The sequence below is a fragment of the Acipenser ruthenus genome, chromosome 9, assembly GCF_902713425.1.
Source record: "Acipenser ruthenus chromosome 9, fAciRut3.2 maternal haplotype, whole genome shotgun sequence".
Taxonomy (NCBI): Eukaryota; Metazoa; Chordata; class Actinopteri; order Acipenseriformes; family Acipenseridae; genus Acipenser; species Acipenser ruthenus.
In genome coordinates, this window is record NC_081197.1 from 21,077,071 (window position 1) to 21,095,868 (window position 18,798).

Consider the following 18,798-nt stretch of genomic DNA (forward strand, 5'->3'; position numbering starts at 1 on the left):
CTATATTTCACAATTTTGCACTTCTTATAGGGGTCCGACCCATTTCTTTTCTGCACTGCAGGGAGGGGGGCGTACATCTCCAACTGAGGTCATCATTGCGTGCCTATGGGGTGCCTTGGGGGACAGCACTGTTAACACACCCACTCCAGAATTTGTTAGACACGGGAGGTAAAACTAAGGGACTGGTTTCCACAATTTGTGTTTTTCTTAAAGGCTTCTTATAAACCATTAACAATTAACACAATTTGGAATACCATCAGATACTGAAATTAATTGGGATACTGTCTGGTCTAATATAGGCTTTGCCTCCAGGAACCCTAATCACCAGATGATTCATTATAATCTTCTTCACAGATTATATCTGACCCCTAGTAAATGATTTTGAATGAAACTTGTCCCTACCCCTGTGTCACAAGGCTGGCTGAGTGGTGACACGTCAGACCCAGAAGAAACAGACAGACACAGTGAGGTTGGTGAAGCTGGGCACTTGGTTGTGCTCAGCATTTAATAAACAAAATAAGCGAACACAAAAACAGGACACGGCACTCTACGCCAAAATAAATAGACAAACAAAACGCACTAACATTAACAAACGGTGGATGCACAGACAAACGAACAAACACGGTGAGTGAAAACACTATTTTATTACTCTTTTCGTTTAACTCCTCTCCACACCCGTTCTCCACTCACCGAACACCCAACCCCGAGTGAGTCAAACGTGCATCTATATATACTGTTGTGCTGGGATTCAATTACTAATAAATTATTCACTTGAATCCCAGCACGTGAATTAATTACGTGCAATCTTGTGCTCACATATTAAATACTTTAAATGCACGTGAAGTGATGTGCAATCCTGTGCCTAAATACAATTATACATTTTTAAATACACGTGAAACACAGACCCGTTATATCCCGTGTACCATCTCTATAGACCAACATTTGCACGTAACATACAACATATAACACACACTACGCACAAGGGCGTGGCCACATTGCCACACCCTGTCTGTTTGCTTTGCTCTCAGGGTACCCATGGCACTTTCTTACATATGGTCTGGGAGTGCCCAGATGTAGCCAGTTTCTGGGAACAGGTCTCTACTGCTTTATCCACTATTTTGTCTAAAGATATTTCCTGTTCTCCTGCATTACTTCTGCTGAATGATGACTCATCCTTTGACCTATCTTCACAGCAGAGGCGGATCTGGTTGGCAGGCCTTACTGCAGCAAAAAAGGGGGTGGGTAGAAGGGTGGGTGGAAAATTGCAACTTAGGGTCTTTTTCTGCCTATTCTATTGTAATGTGCTGTTTGTTCCAAAATATAAAAAAAATAAAAAAATTGATCACAAAAAAAAAAGACAGCCAATAGCCGATATAATATGCCGATATTAAGAGCTTTATTAAACCAAAAGAACACAGCAGTTACATTAACATGTAAAGGTAAAGATATACATATATAAACATTTAAACATCTTAACATTAAGTTCACAAACTTCAGTCCAGTTTTTCTTCTGTCAAACAAATAACAGAAATCTGTTTGTGCTTCTTCAAAAGCACTGGGGTGGTAAATTTTCAGGTGAGCCCAAATATTGGAAGTATTTTTCTGCTTTCCTTTTTTTGAACCTAGACTCACTTTTCCAGCACAGAGGGTTCAGTCTGCTGTACCAACATTGGATTCTTTAAAAAAAAAACTGCAACACTTTGCTCTTATGAGACTCTTCTGCCATCTGTACAATAAAAAATAAAAAAGTCATCAAAACTCATGTTTCTCCAGAAAAGTCTGCTAAGGCAGAATGTTTTTATTTAGTACACACATTACTATCCCTCCTCCTCACTCTCTCCCTCCTGCCCCGCCCCTGCACTTTTCTTTTTATATATACAAAGACTAACGTCTTGGCTGTAAATATTTAAAGAGGTACAACTGCATTAGTTGCTACATCAACTGTGCCAGTAGTGCGTCTTTTTTTCTTTTCTTTATTTATTTAGTGTCTGAAAAAAGAAGGAAGGAAAAGCAAAATATGCATTTCAGTTCCCATTCTGGAGTTTTAGCTTCACAGACTGAGATAAGGTTAGAGGCATTTTTACATTTAAAAAAAAAAAAAAGTCTGGGGGAAAAAACTAAATGGGAAAATTTCAGGTTATTTGATCCAGAAGACATCTTTAAGTGACCTAAGGAATTTAAATTAAATTGCCCACAAAAATGATTAAACCGACAATTACACAATTTGGGTATGTTTAGTGAAGTTCTAGCATTATTTTACTGAATTAAAAAAACAGCAGGAGCAGCTCAAACAATTATACATTTCATTTACTTTATGTCGAGTTGCAAAAGGACAGAATTCATGCTTAACAGTAAGTTCTCATTATTTAGGACCAAATCAAGATTTTGTCTTACCTTTAGATTCTGCCTGTGAAACCTCTTCGATAACTTCCAGGTGAACTCGTGATGAGAACTTGTGGGCACCTCCCGCAATGCAATGTTGATACGCAGGGAAAACTAAACTTACCTGCCGGCGTTTTGTTTCATGTAATTTATTAGAACAATATCGGGCAAATATCAGTGAAGTTTTGGCCGATACCAATATTTATAAAAACCCAAATATCAGACGACCAATATTGGCCGACCACTAGAGTGCAGTGTATACAGAAAACAATGTTTATCCCCAATGCATAGATAAAGGTCATACTTACTCGAATTATCAGGAAGCAATGAGAATTGGATCTACATCAAAGGCTCCAGGATGCAGCGGTTTATCTACCGTGAACCTATAGTTATATATCTATAGTTTCAACTTTGTTTCCGTGTTCAACTTTGTTCATATGCCAGCTATTGTAGGGGGTAGAGTGATGCCCTTTGGAACATAAACACTTTGTGACATTGTATCTTTAAATCGTTAAACAGGCTTTCAATGGGATTAAAATTAAAATGTCCCTGTGTACGATACAATTATAATATAATTTTTCAGCAGACCAGCAGAAAAAAAACGAATCGCTACAGCTATGGTACTTGGCGCTGAAGTATCAGTCTCTGGTCAAAATGCATTTTTTAAAAATGCCCCTACCACACTCGTTACAGCCATACAGGAAATCATGTCATTTAAATTTAAACACAGGTTCCGCCACAAAGTGCCTTGTGATAAAGAGTAAGTAGCGTGCTTACAGTGAGAAACAGCTTTAATGAGAAATGGATCGTTTTGTGACAAAGGGAGAAAAACGTACAACACAAACCGAAGTGAGGGCAACAGCGGAGATTCCAGGAAAACGCAGAAGCCGAAAATATGAGGAAGCATATTTAAAACTGGGTCTTAAATGTGTTTTATGCGGCGAAATACTGGCAAACCACAGGATGCGGCCCTGTAAGCTACGCCAGCATCTCGAAACACGACCTACCTTAGTATCTAAACCTGTAAAGTTTTTTTCACAGGAAACGCAATGAGTTCATTTTTTTAATTTATTTATTGCATTTATATAGTGCTTTTTATACAAAAGTATCACAAAGCACTGTAGAGTACTGTGGCGGAGTGTCCCGCCCCTATTTATTATTATTTGTATTTTTGTTTGCGGCGCGGGTAAAAGCGCCGCGTCTTTTATTATTATATTTAAAAACCCTGTGAGGATGCATGGCTGATCAGCTACTGATTATTTAACTAGCTGACAGTCATGCATCCTTACCAAACGCGTGCAGACTCTGGCCGAGGGATAATAAGATAATTACCAACTAGTTAATCCCTCGGCCAGAGTATATAAACCTGCAGCTCTCTGCACTCGAGGTTGTTGGGTGTACAGAGGAGAGTACGGGGAGCGGAGAGAGCGAGCAACATTCGAAAAACAATTGCTAAAACGTGCTGGATTGTCCAGCACGACACTTACTTGTTTGTTTGTTTATTCGTTTGGCCCTCGTGCCCTTTTGTTTTGTGTTTTGTTGGTTTGTTTAAATATTTTGTTTATTAATAAATACGCTGAGTGCCGTTGCACAGTAGATGTTAAAACTTCATGCTGATTTGAACTCGGCTCTCGCCAAGATAAGCACCAACTAAGACGTAGCTTTACAGTAAACTAATGTGATCCATATGTGTCTCCATCCATTTACGTTTCCTTCCATATGATGATGTAGATATCCTTCTGTCTGGTGTTAATGGCTGAAGTGTAATGCTGGCTCCAGGGATCAGCTTATTTTGCCTCCCTGGCGCATCAGCACACACAACGGCTGCGATGCTGGCTCCGGGGATCAACCAAAGTGCGGCCTCCCCAGCGCATCAGCATGACAACCGTCTGGATTGAGCTAAGTAGGGTACATCTCTGGGGTTTTCAAGTGGGCACCTTCCATCCTCAGTGTTTCGTCGACTAGCCCACGACACCTCAAGAGGGCTCGACGGTGATTCTGGCGTCCCAGCATCACCCCCCTCCGTCCCCCACTCAACTCAGCCCAGCTTACTTACCTGTACATCAGCGTTTCTTTCTTTCTATTGTGCTTGAGATCCCCAGTCAGAATCTTTCCGTCTCAACCACAGCCAGTTGCTGCTCCTCTCTGCTGCTTCAGATAAGTTCTTCACTGTACGACGCAACTCTTGGCCACTGAATCCAACGTCTTTGAGAAACCGGGTTGTAGAGTGTGCCACAAATCCTCGACAATTTACCTCCACTTTGTAAACCCGAACTCTCCATCCTCGCTGTTCCGCTTCAGTGGCTAGTTGAGCATACCGCAGTTTCTTCCTCTCATACGCCTCATCTACAGCATCCTCCCATGGCACTGTTAACTCTACCAGGTGAACAAGGCGTGCTGATCCAGACCACAAGAAAATATCTGGTCGAAGGTTAGTGGTGGCAATCTCAGGTGGAAAAATAAGCCGTTGACCAACATCTGCCAGCATTTTCCAGTCTCTAGCAGCTTCCAGTTGTCCTGGGCAAGGATTGGTTTTAACACCTTTTCTTGGTGGTTGCTCTCCTGGGCGGAGGAATGTTGTCTTTTGTGTGTAATGTTTTGATGGAACAGGTGGCAACTTATTGTTCCTGTTACGCTTGTCTTCCAATGCTAAGGCCAAACATCGCAGCACCTGGTCATGGCGCCAAGTAAACCGTCCTTGGCTAAGAGCCACCTTACATCCTGTCAAAATGTGCCTTAATGTTGCAGGTGATGAACACAAAGGACATGAGGGATCCTCTCCTACCCAGAGGTTTAGGTTCTGTGGTGATGGGAGAACATCATATGTTGACCTGATGAGGAAACTGATCCTGCTCTGTTCCATTGACCATAGGTCTTGCCAGCCAATCTTGCGTTGTTCCACACTCTCCCATCTCATCCATTCTCCCTGTTTGGCCTGGGAAATGGCCTTTATACACCTCATCCTCTCCTCCTGCTTTTGCACCTCGTTGACTACCAGCTTCCTCCTTTGAGCTGGGGCTGCCTTGTGCCATGTAGGAGGAGTTGAACTGAAACCAAGACCCCCTCTTCCATGCTGAACTTGCCCCATGATATCACCAATTCGAAGGGCAGCCATTGCATCTTCCACAGCTTTCTTTGCCGCCCACTTTCTTCCAGTTTTCAACACAGGTGCTGCCTCCCTTAAGCATTTATCGCGTGACTCTACTAATGTCATTTCCAGTCTGACCTTGGCGCACTTAAACTCCTCGGTTAGAGCAGAGACTGGTAGCTGCAGTATTCCTTTACCATAAAGTCCCACTCTGCTGAGGCAGCGTGGAACTCCCAACCATTTCCTGATGTATGAACTGATTAAAGCTTCCAGCTTCTCTACTGTTGTCAAAGAAACCTCGTACACAGTCAGTGGCCACAGCAACCTCGGCAGTAGACCAAACTGAAAGCACCAGAGTTTTAGTTTACCTGGTAGAGCGCAGCTGTCTATGCTCTTCAACCCTTCCACTGCTTGTTGTCTAACTTCTCCCACACGAACTGTGTCCTTTAGATCCCCGTCGTACCATCTCCCAAGACTCTTCACTGGCTTCTCAGACACTGTTGGTATTGCCTCACCATTAATGAAGAATGTTTTATCTACTACTTTGCCTTTAATTATAGAGATGCTCCTTGATTTAGTGGGCTTGAATTGCATTCGTGCCCATTCAATGTTATTGGTTAATTTGCCCAATAATCGATTAGTGCAGGCTACTGTTGTAGTCATGGTTGTCATGTCATCCATGTATGCTCGAATTGGTGGTAGTCGCATTCCAGAAGCCAAGCGCTCTCCTCCTACTACCCATTTTGATGCCCTAATGATTACTTCCATTGCCATGGTAAAAGCCAGTGGAGAAATGGTGCATCCTGCCATTATTCCAACCTCTAGGCATTGCCATGTAGTGCTGAATTCTGAAGTTGAAAAACTGAATTGCAAATCTCCAAAATAGGCTTTCACTAAATTTGTTATTGTCATCGGTACACTGAAAAAATCAAATGCTGCCCAAAGTAGTTCATGTGGCACTGAACCATATGCATTAGCCAAATCCAGGAATGTCACATGGAGCTCCTTCCTCTCCTTTTTAGCTGATTGAATTTGTTGCCAGATCACATTGATGTGTTCTAAGCAACCTGGGAAACCTGGAATGCCTGCTTTTTGTATTGAAGTGTCAATGAAGCAGTTCTTTAATAGGTAAGCTGACAATCTCTGAGCAATAATGCTGAAGAAAATCTTGCCTTCTACGTTTAATAGGGAAATGGGACGAAACTGACTGATGCTTGTAGAATCTTTTTCTTTAGGTATAAAGACTCCACCTGCTCGGCGCCATGCTCTTGGTACAACCTGTTTTTCCCATGCCACTTTCATCAATTTCCACAGAATTCGTAGAACTCCTGAAGCACTCTTGTACACTCTGTACGGAACTCCATTAGGCCCTGGAGATGATGAAGCCCTTGCTTTTTTCACAGCTTGCTCTATTTCTTTCCACTTAGGTGCACAATCCTCCATTTGGTATTCTGGTGGATTGATAGGTGGGATGTCTGACGGAATTGACATAGGCTCCTGCCTTTTTGAATCTGTATGTGTTTCCTCCAAATTTCTCTCCAGCTCAACCTTAGATGCTTTTAGTGTGCCATTCTTCTCACTGGTGAATAACTTCTTTACAAATTTGAATGGGTCTTTATAAAAGTTAGCTCTCGCACGCTCCTTCTTTTTGTAGCGTTTCCGTAGGCGCTCAGCTCTACGCAATGTTGCAAGCTTATCTTTTATGACCCTTTGTAAGAGATTGAGTCCCTCCTTCTGACTTTGTTCTGCTCTTCTCCATTGGTTCCTCAGCTGTCTCCTTTCTCTAACTAAGCGTTCAATCTCCTGCTGCCGTCTAGACTTTCCAGGAATAGTTTGTACTTTTTCCTTCCTTTTTTCAACTCCAAACCTCTCACTTCCATATGCGTAGATGATGTCCCCAAATTTATCCAGCTTCTTTTCAACTGTTCCACTTAATCTTTCCAATGCAACGCAGAGATCTGTGTTTACTGTGTCCCATGCAGTTTTCTCACAAGCTCTTGGCCATTTAACTCCAGGCTTGTGCCCGTTGAGGTTCTTTTCTCTTATGCTGGTTTGTCTGACCGGGTTCACAAGGATCATTAGGTTCATCACTAACTGTGTCCATGCAAGTCCTCCTCACATCTATGACAGGGGTGCTGATATCCTGCGAACTGTGGTTTGCTTCCTGTCGCTGGATTTCATTCGGATTTCATTTGACTGACTGATATATAATTAGCTGCTTCCATTTGTACTGTTTTTCAATGAATACTCATACTGCTCTATACTGATCAAATCCCTTCTACTTTTGTATTCATTTTTTTGCAACATATAGTATTTTCAGTTTGTTATATTGTTTTAGTAAACTGGAGAGGTGCAGTTATTTTTTTCATAGCTCCGGGAGGCTCACTATGACAAAGTTTGAGAACCACTGCTCTAGTGCACTGGGGTCTGAAATCATGGGTGTGTCAAACAGGTAACACAGCAATAACGATCCATGATGTGGTACAGAACAGAAAAGCCACAGCACTTGTTGTTATGTTTTTTTTTTTTAATTGCTCTTCCTGCATCTCAAACCCCAGTGCACTGGAGCGGCCATTTTGAAAACAGCTTTGAAACAGACTTTAAAGTTATAAGTGTAACAAATTGTCAGAATGTTAACAATGACAAGAAAAATGACAGACACAGTATTATGACAAAAATGACAGGTACATTAGTATGAATACGATTGTCATGCAAATGAGCATGGTTGCAAATTATATATATGTGTGTGTTAAAACTTAATGCTGATTTGAACTAGGCTCTTGCCAAGATAAGCACCAACTAAGACGTAGCTTTACAGTAAACTACTGTGATTCATCTGCATGTCCATCCATTTGTGTTTCCTTCCATCTGATGATGTAGATATCCTTCTGCCTTGTGTTGATGGCTGAAGTGTGATGCTGGCTTCAGGGATCGGCTTATTTTGCCTCCCCAGCACATCCGCACACACAACGGCTGCGATGCTGGCTCCGGGGATCAACCACAGTGCGGTCTCCCCAGCGCATCAGCATGACAACCGTCTGGATTTAGCTAATTAGGGTACATCTCTGGGGTCTTCAAGTGGGCACCTTCCATCCTTGGTGTTTCGTCGACTAGCCCACAACACCTCAAGAGGGCTCGACGGTGATTCTGGTGTCCCAGCATCGCCCCCCTCCGCCCCCCACTCAACTCAACCCAGCTTACTTAACCGTACATCAGCGTTTCTTTCTTTCAATTGTGCTTGAGATCCCCAACCAGAATTTTTCCGTCTCAACCACAGCCAGTTGGTGCTCCTCTCTGCTGCTTCAGATATGTTCTTCACTGTGCGACGCAACTCTTGGCCACTGAATCTGACTTCTCTGAGAAACCGGGTTGTAGAGTGTGCCACAAATCCTCGACAACCCACCTCCACTGGGTAAACCCAGACTCTCCATCCTCACTGTTCCGCTTCAGCGGCTAGTTGAGCATACCGCAGTTTCTTCCTCTAATACGCCTCATCTACAGCATCCTCCCATGGCACTGTTAACTCTACCAGGTGAACAAGGCGTGCTGATCCAGACCACAAGACAATATCTGGTTGAAGGTTTGTGGTGGCAATCTCAGGTGGAAAAATAAGCCATTGACCAACATCTGCCAGCATTTTCCAGTCTCTATTTATACAGTACTTTATAAATATCTGGTAGACCCTGATCTGTACGTCTTTTATACTGAGAAATATTGCACTTGTGCCAGTAAATGCATTAGAGGTAAGTTTCACTGGTATTTAAATTAACCTTCTTTGAAAGACTGATGCACGAGAGAAAGCCCTTGACCATGAGAGCTCGAGACTTTTTTTGCTTTCAAAGTCTTGTCCTTGACCTCACATGTCATTCTATTGATTACAGCCAGTGGTGGAAAAGTGTTGTCTTGATCAGGGCCACTTGCACAATCTCTTATACAGATACACACATTTGAAAGATATTTTTAAATAGTTCAGATGCTGTACCTAGGGTCCTTGCCAAGTTAAAATAATGAATTAGGCAGGGAAATGTCTGGTGAGTGAGAGGGGGTTTATTAGATATTATTGGGCTTGGGTCCCACTGACCCGATGGACCCACCTTCGTGAGGTAAGGCTCAGGTTCGAGCTGCCTGTGGGATGAGATACCACCCACTTAAGAGGGGAACAAAGGTGGTGGAGGGGAGGAGCAAATGTGCAAAGAAAAAAGAAGGCGTCATACCCTGGGGTTTAAATACAGCCGGTTAGTGATCATAAGGAGCCATTGTCACGACTCCTGAATTTCTCAAAGGTTATAACTATGCACATCCCTATATTTTGTGTTGCAGATTGTTTTTTTTTTTATTCTACACTGAACTTTTCACCTAGACCCTTACATATTATCTGGCTCTAGGGACAGCACTTCAAGGAAACCAATTATTCATAAGATGTATAGCTAATTTGAACTGTGATGAACACTGTATTTAAGGTTATGTTGACTTTTATAGGGTGTCTGGTTTTAGTATTTCCAAATGAAATCTACATTTGTAATGTGATTAATTGATGTAACTATATATAGAAGCTGCATAACCAGTACATCTGTGTTCAATTACCAATTCAAACTGCTCACCAGCTCACAAGCATTGGCTGCCATTGTAAAAACTCAACACTGCTTATCTCTGTTGTGGTAATTCAACTTATACAGTTCCTACTTTATTTTTCTGATTATAAATGATAGTTTATAAGATTGGTCTTTGCCTTACCCATACAATTCAATAACTTTTTTATTATTTTTCACACTAGTCCGTTAATCTGCTTTCAACATGCACATTTACTAAATACTTTAAAATAAACTACCAGTACCAGTACCCAAGTAGTGCCTGTATCTGCTTTGAGCCATCCTTATATTTAAATCATTAGTTTCTTAGCAGATGCCCTTAGCCAGGGCGACTTACAATTGTTACAAGATATCACATTATTTTATTTTTTTTATGTACAATTACCCATTTATACAGTTGGGTTTTTACTGGAGCAATCTAGGTAAAGTACCTTGTTCAAGGGTACAACAGCAGTGTCCCCCACCTGGGATTGAACCCACGACCCTCCGGTCAAGAGTCCAGAACCCTAACCACTACTCCACACTGCTGCCATCATAAGAGCTTTGATTTTTCATGACTTTACAGTAAATATGCAATGAAAGCAGACCAAAGTATTATAAACCGTATGTACAAAATTCAAAAGCATTATAAAAGACTGCTTGTCACCAGGTAATATTTTTTATTTTTTTTCACCCTTCTGTAGATCCCAGTGCCCTGGCTGATCAGACTGCAACTGACCATGCAGTTATCGGTGGAGTAGTAGCTGTTGTTGTCTTCATCACCCTGTGTTTAATAATTGTACTTGGTCGATACCTTGCAAGACATAAAGGTATGTTTTCAATCAAATTGTAATTCCTATTGGCTCACATTTTTATATTTAGAGCCTTAATCCCTGCATATTTGAATCAATTGTATGTTCAGGGCAAAGGTTGCCCCCACAGAATAAAAGGAGACCATTCCATGCAGGAGATGCTGAATTGTACTCTACTCTGTTGTTGGTACAGTACACTGCTATTATAAGGTTGAGGTCATAAAGATGATTGATTGATTGCCTTCAGGCTGTTTAGATTCTTTGGAGGCTCATTGTACACAGCAGAAGCTGTAGTCTTACGTGGTCTGAAGGTGTAAGATCACCTTCTACAAGAAGTATTGGGACAGATAAATAAATGCAGATGGACTGGGGTCTTTAGGGCTTCTTCTACCAAACTCAGTCTTCTTCTTTAGTTAATATATTGGTATTCCTTTAACCACCCAGCTGCGTATCCCGCGATTATATGTGCATCTGCAAAGTTTAACACGTCTTTTTGACGTGCTACATTAAATCAATAGGCAGAATATATGCTACTATAGTATGCAGTTTTTAGGATTGCTACTGGTCAAAACGACCGATTTTATTCTGCTGAAGTACACTTCACAGATAATAATGCATATAACAACGATACACACCAGACCTGAAACCGTGGAAGATAGAAAGTAAGTTTACAACATCAGTGATATGGTGCGTTGAGTGCTAAACTTACTTTCTAATCACGCTGTATATGACGTGACTGAAAATTTGCGACGCAAGTCTTCTGATGTATATCTACTAGATAAAGACGTTAGCATTGATAAGTTTGAAGGGCGTTAGAAATCTAGAACAGAAATTTCTAAAAAGTGATAAGACTGCACAATGACTTTGCGGCACAGTTATTAAAATGCTGCAATTGTAAAAAAAATGTATGCAGTTTTGTGATTTATATTGTTATAATGCTACAATTGTAAACAAATTGTTGTTTTGTTGTTTAAGTTCTATCGAAATAATATATTTCCATTATTCATAATAACAATAAAAGGTGTGTTTTTAAAAATGAGGCAAAAATCCACTATGGAAGACCAGTCGAGCATTGCTGGATAGAATTCAAGAGGGTGAAAATAATATCGCAGTTGAAAGTGATCTATTGAGGAAAAATAGCTAGCTAGTTCATGTTAATGTTTTATAAATATCTTCTACTTTTGTAATACTCGTAATTAATATTGGTAACGTCATTACATAGAGTAGCACAGTTTCTGAAGGTTGTATGGAAACATACTTTTGAGTGAGTTATGGTTACTTATTGAGGTCATCTTCTAATTGTTTTTTTTGTTTGCAGGAACATATTTAACAAATGAAGCAAAAGGTGCTGAAGATGCCCCAGATGCAGACACAGCCATCATCAATGCAGAAGGCAACCAAGCCAATGCAGATGAAAAAAAAGAGTATTTTATTTAGATATGGCTCCATTTATGCTTACTGGAGTTGCTTCTAGTGAAAACCGGCAATTAACAATGCCCATACTTATATAATTACTTATTGTGCCCTGGTACATTTTTAAAAAATCCTGCACACCACCGTTAATAGCCGTTTTTTACAAGCAACCAGCTGCTAAACACATCACCTTTTTTTATTTAAATATTTTCTGTTTAACAAGAGCCTCTGAGTGAGATATAGTCAATTTGCTTACAGAGTGCCTAAATATACAGACATATGTTTAACTTTGATGGGTTAATTTATGTTTTAAATGTAGATTTTTTTTTCAGGGAGCAATGTGTGATGTTATAAACGGCATATTTAATCCTGACAGATTGTAGATTTGTGACAGACTTCACATTCATCCGTCACTTACAAATGAGTTAAAAAAAAAAAAAAAAAACATTCCTACTGAACCTTGTACATATTTTAGAAATGAAAAAAAAAAAAGTTTGGACACTTAAGAGATGAAGGTCCTTGTGTGTCTTTTTCTTGTCAACAAACCGGTTAAAAAAAGCCATGAAACAGACATGGGCCATTTTATTTGCAGAGGTACAAATATATGAGAACAAAGTAAAATATGTGCTTTGTAAGGTAAGATAGTAATAGTTCAAAGATTGTTAGGATTAGTAGACAAGCATTTTTGCTTAAGATTTTTGACTTGTCATCTGATCAGCATTTGAAACCAGTTAACTGTATTATAGTTTATATGATAGCATGTTACACTAAAGATCCAAGTAGTGTTTATCAATTTAAGCCAACACAAAACCACGTGTTAAAGTAGATGTGACTATCTGAACACCAAAAAGCACAATCTACAAAACCGTCTATGTTGATTTGAATTGCATCTTAATAACTATTTACTTTGTATGTCTGTATATTCCAGCACTGTTTAGTTATAGGTTTTTCTTGTCTTAATTTGATAAAAACTGGAAGCACAAAATTATAAGGAGAAACAGTATTAAGCTACCAGCCTGTATACTGCCTCAGGATTAGGCTGTGAAATGAGATTGTTTTAAATTTGCTGTCCTGTTACAGGCCAGTTAATAAATACTGCTGTACATCGAGATTTGATTAGCAAAATGTTCCATATCCACCTGGAAAAAAATATTTGATCAAAAAATTTGAAAAACAAATTTTTTCTTTATATAATGAGTAAGCTCCCTTGTTAATACAGCTGTATATTATGTCTGCTAAATGTGGTTAATAGTGAAAATTGATGTTAGACTTTGAATCTCTCATACCCTAAATTTGTATATTAGCCAATTTATCTATTGAAAATAATCTATACATATTTTCAATTTATCTACCATTTGTCATTGCTCATATTTTAAAATGCATTTTTTTTTCCGAAGGCATGTACATACTGTGTAAGTACTAAAACTTAGTAATCCAGAGTCGTTGTTGTTTTGTTTTTGTTTATTTCAGCTGTTCTGCAAACGCATTCAAGTTTTAAGCTCTTGCTTTTTTGAGGGAGGGTATTACCATAAAGCGCATTAATATCCCCTGGTCATGCTTGTAAATGCTGCTGCATTAGATCAGGTGATAATTATTAAACCCTGGTCTAGCAGCATGATTGGGATCAGTTCCAAATATTGGGTGAAACAGAAATGACGTTCTAAAAATTCCAACGTTGCCAATAAAAGCTAGCTCCAACTGTCAACACAGAACCTGAGTGCCATGAAGGCATTGTCATACAAGCAACTTTTGTTTACGTCGACAAGAGGGAGACTTGTTTTCGGCGTGTTGCCTTTTGTGACTATGTTGGTCAACATGCTGTCAACAACCTGATAACAGCCAGCAACCTGTTGCCCAGTTTAGGACACTGTTCTATTTTGCTGACAACACACTCAATACAAGCCAATCATATTTGATGTTAATGTCACATGGTAAATTTGCTTTTATATTTTTTTATATTCAGAACTCAGTGTCAGTAACTCCCATTATTCTGAATATGAAAGCATAATTTGATGTGATGAGTAGGCTAGGCTATTTGAAATGAAGATGCAATTACGCTTCTAGCTCACCATTAGAATGAAACACCTGTCTTGTGATTAATCCTGGTAAATAAAGCAACTTAATAAATAATGGTACATGTTTAAGTCAATGCGACAAATACTGTAGCTGATTCTATAGTATTTGGTTTTGGTTTTTCTATATTTGAATTTATACAAGAAAAAAATAGTTGTTTTTTTCCTTAGTTTATAACACATTCATGTTTAACCCTTCGTCAACTGTGAAAATTCTACCCTTTTGAGGTCTGACTGACCACAAAAGGGTAAACAGTGCTATGCCTTTGTAAAATGCTAAAAGTATGAAGATTATTAAGAAAACAGTGTTTATACTCGAAGGTGAAGTATACACTACGATTACTTTGTTTTGAATGAAAATGTTATTTTCTTTTATAAAATAAGTCCCCATAAGTGTAATTTAGTGATCTCCAACCTAAAATACTGTAAAATTACCAGTGGTAGCCACAACCCTCAGGAACTAGGATCAGATTTAGATTTTACACCAAATTGTTTGACGGGTGTGCAGGCTTGTCTACTTCAGATTATTTACTAGAATCAGTGTGAAGAACATCTTCTGTAAAAAATATTTTTTTTCTAAGCTTTCTTGGTTATGTAATGCAGTTTAGTATGCTCTCCGGTAATGCCTGCGTTCTGAAGCCAAGGTATACTGTAATCAAAAGCTTAGATAGTGAAATGCTGCACTGCATATAAATAAGTATGTCTATTGGCTTGGGGGTTTAGTGAAATGCCTTTTGATTGGCGAGTCATCTCTGAAGTTTCTCCCGTGAATATTTCACTACAGTCAATATTTAGTTAATTTCTTTTTGGGTTAATGAAAATTTTGGACAATCTAGTATGATTTCTGGTAAGCTTTCTACTGGTGATCGCCGAAATTTACTTTAGTTTTGAAACTTGCTGTATTGGCTACAATTTAATAAAACCATCACTGATTGGTTGTTGAAGCCTTTAGAGAAGTATGTCACTTGGTTGTTTAACCCTTTGCAGTCCATTTATTAAGTGCGCGTCAGGTCCAATTTATTTCCACACGCGCAGTTAATTTTAGACGCGCTGTTTAAAAGTATTTTTTTTCCACAGTCAAACGGGTTTAAAAGGCCCTGCATATCAACAAAGCACTCACTAGGCATCTCCAGCCCCGCCCCACCCTTTCGTTCGCTATAGCTTTCACATATGCTAAGAAATAAATAATAATAATAATAATAGTTGTACATACCGATCAATCATCTCCTGATCACTCGTTTTATCACCACACTCCTCAATAATGCAATCCAAGTCATTATTTTATTACTATAACATCTCAAAAAAGCTCTGCAAATGTCCGTGATAGTCTCTGTGCGCTGATACAGTAACAGCCAGCTTGTTTCCTTATGACCGCCCCTATGTGATGCCAGGGGCAAGTATGACTATTCATGAGAGACGCCTTTTTTTAATTTTTTTAAATTTTTTTAAATTTTATCGGCTTGTCTCGGCTCCTGTCGCTCCCACTCGGCCATTGAATGGTTTTCACAGCTTTTTTCCGGAGAAAAAACGACTAGAAACCCGATTTTTGTGTTTTTTTGATGATGTCGGCCAGGGTCCGACAATGGACCGGATAGGAATAATTGCAATGTCGGACCAGGTCTGACATAGGACCGCAAAGGGTTAAAAAGCCTTACAGTGGGTGTCTAACATTTTCTTCATCTAATATCGTTAGTATTAAATCATCAGCAGCGGCTTTTCTTCACTTTAAGTTTTATTCACGTCACATATAACATGAATATTGATTGGTTCACATTGCCAGAATGCTGGCACCTTGTTGACAGCAGGACAGTTACAAGGCAACAAACGTCGGTCTTGTGGCCATCAACAAAGCTGCTTGTGTGCCCAGGCCTTTAGGCATGGAAAGCTGTTATGAGGAATTGTAATCTGAACAGCACTTTCCTCTCTTTACTTCTTGAGCTTTAAAGTTCCTAACAATAGAACTACATTTTTGCCAAAAACACAGAAAAATGATGTTGTCTTGGTATGATTTAAAAACAAACACTGCATAACCTTCCCTACATAAACATGATTGTATGCTTTTTTCAAATTGTACTTATCAATAATATCTGGAAGTAAGAAAAAAGGTACAAATACATTTACATTCATGGGATATCAAACAAACATAGACGTAATAAATTGGGACCATTTTCATTGGCACTAAAACAGGACAATTGAGACATGTTTGTTTAGATTACTCTTCTTTACAACAGTTACATTGTCAATGAATATTTATCAAAATCTATCAAGCTGCTTAAAAAAAAAACAATCACGATGATTGCCTCTGTGTTTGCAATAAACAATAGTCATGGCACGTTGAATAGTTGGCTCTGAAATGCAAAAAAAAACGTTCACCCCAAAAGTTATTTCAAAGCAGTAAAAACATTTTAGTGCTGATACAGTCAAACATTCTGTACCTTTTTCCTACTGACTCATACTTATTAGGTAGTTTATTATTATGTTTTTATGTGTGAAGTGTCTGTGTCTCTAGTGTTAAAATGTCTCCTTTCAAACTTAATGAATTGCTATTAGAATATTTTGGTGTAGAGTAAAATGAGCATAGCTATTTGAAGAAGCCACACATTTTATTTAACCCCACTTTTATTTGAAAGAATAAACTATAATGAGTATACTTTGTTTTTCTTTAAGCTAATGTGTACAAAAAATAATATTTATAAAGATATCTAATTTAATTCCAGCAACACCATTAAACTTTTTTCTGAAACATAATATTTTGAGTACAGGCTTCTGATGCAAAGGTTTGTTATAGCAAATGTGTTTTCCTGTGGAAAAAAAGACAGTGTTACTGCACTTTGATAGTCTGGTGTTTAAAAAGTAAAAACTGGTTGCATGATATTCAGCAGCACATATAATGTATTTTTTTGTTTGTTTGTTTTAATTAAAGCTGCTCCATTTGAAAAGACTGTACATGTACCGGTATGTTCAAACAAATAATGGAAACAAGACATTTTAACATTCCACACTTCACAATTTTTAGTACTAACTTCTGTAAGTTTTAATTTTACTGCCATAAAAAAAGCTTGTTAAGTAAACGTAGGCTAGCACGCTTTCACATGCAGTGGAGTTTTTTCATCTCAGGAATATGTTTCAATTGGTTCCCGTACAGAACTGGGACATGCTAGCACTTTTAATCAGCTTGCCCCTGGTTGGTGGAACTGTGGTTTTGTTTGATTTTTAATCATTAAACTGTTAATAAAAATACGTCATGTCATCATTGTCTGAAGTTTTGAAATGTATGCATGTTATGATGTTTTTTTTTTTTCTGAAGAGTGTATGGGTTTAAAATGTATCAAGCTGGAGATGAGATCATCAAAACTGATTTCACAAAGTTATCTTTGTAAGAAATTCAGTGTGCTTACCACTTCAAAACTAACATGAAACCTACTGAAAGGGGCAAGGGCAACACAAAATAAAGATACACTAGACCAGTGGTCGTCAAATGGTGGCCCGCGGGCCGGACAGGTGCCGTCTGGCCCGTGGATGCCTCCTGGCAGGGCTGTACCAAGGGCTGAGCGAGAGCGGAACTTCATTTTAATATTACCGTAAGGGGGCTGTCATGGGGGATTCTCCGTATGACCTTCATATATTTCTTGTGAGCAAGCAGAAAATTAAGTGTTTTGCAATATCGATTCCAAAGTACAGTACTTGCTGATTGTGATGATACATTTATGCCTTGCTATGGTACTGGAATCCTCATATGATAGGCAGGAATGCAGAATAACATAAAACACAATTCAAAAGAAGCATACTTTTTTTTTTAATGCTTCATTGAGTTATGACAAATTCAATGAAAAAGGGCACTTTCCTATATAGACAGCAACGCAGAATAACATCAAACAAAATTCAGAAGTAGCATACTGTGATAGGATGGCGTAAGGGATGAGGCCCAGAGACAGACTGCAGTTCAAACAAAAGACTTTTAATAAATAAAAGACACAAAATAAACAGGCACGAGGGCCAAACAAAAGGTCAAACACAAACAATAAAGACAAAGTAAAAACTTACAAAAATAAGGCTTCCAGGCTTAGTTTTGCCTTCACTGGACTGCAAACATTTATTTATTTAAAAAAAAAAAAAAAAAAGAAAAACCACCCTTGCTTCCTCAGCTACCTCTCCCTACTGAGGAGCTGAGGCCTCCTTTTAGGACACAATAAACCTGGGCAGGGAGGAAAATTTTACCCCATCCCTGCCAATATTTCCAAGGGCAGAGCCCTGCTCTGCCACACATACATTTTTATTTTAAATGCTTCATTGCGTTATGACTAATTTAATGAGAAAAATTGCACTTTCCTTCTGCGATCAGCTTTAGAACATCAGGTGTGATAGACGTGATGGCGATACGTAGACCGTCCTCCAAAGATTCTTCTGTCAGCCTGTTTTGTGCATCTGTTTTTAATATTGCATTCATTGTGGAAGAAGCCGCT

General features: G+C 39.0%; 1 protein-coding gene across 4 annotated transcripts in view; it reads left to right on the plus strand.

Moving 5' to 3' along the window:
* Positions 1-16,741, plus strand: part of LOC131737891 (cell adhesion molecule 2-like) — a 660,024-nt gene extending 643,283 nt beyond the window's left edge. For all 4 annotated transcript variants that reach the window (XM_059029678.1, XM_059029679.1, XM_059029680.1 and 1 more), the window contains 2 exons: positions 10,743-10,868; positions 12,169-16,741. In XM_059029678.1, the coding sequence (XP_058885661.1) occupies positions 10,743-10,868; positions 12,169-12,287 (245 nt within the window). In that variant the 3' untranslated portion in view covers positions 12,288-16,741. The remainder of the gene's footprint in view (positions 1-10,742; positions 10,869-12,168) is intronic.
* The last annotated feature ends 2,057 nt before the right edge of the window (positions 16,742-18,798 follow it).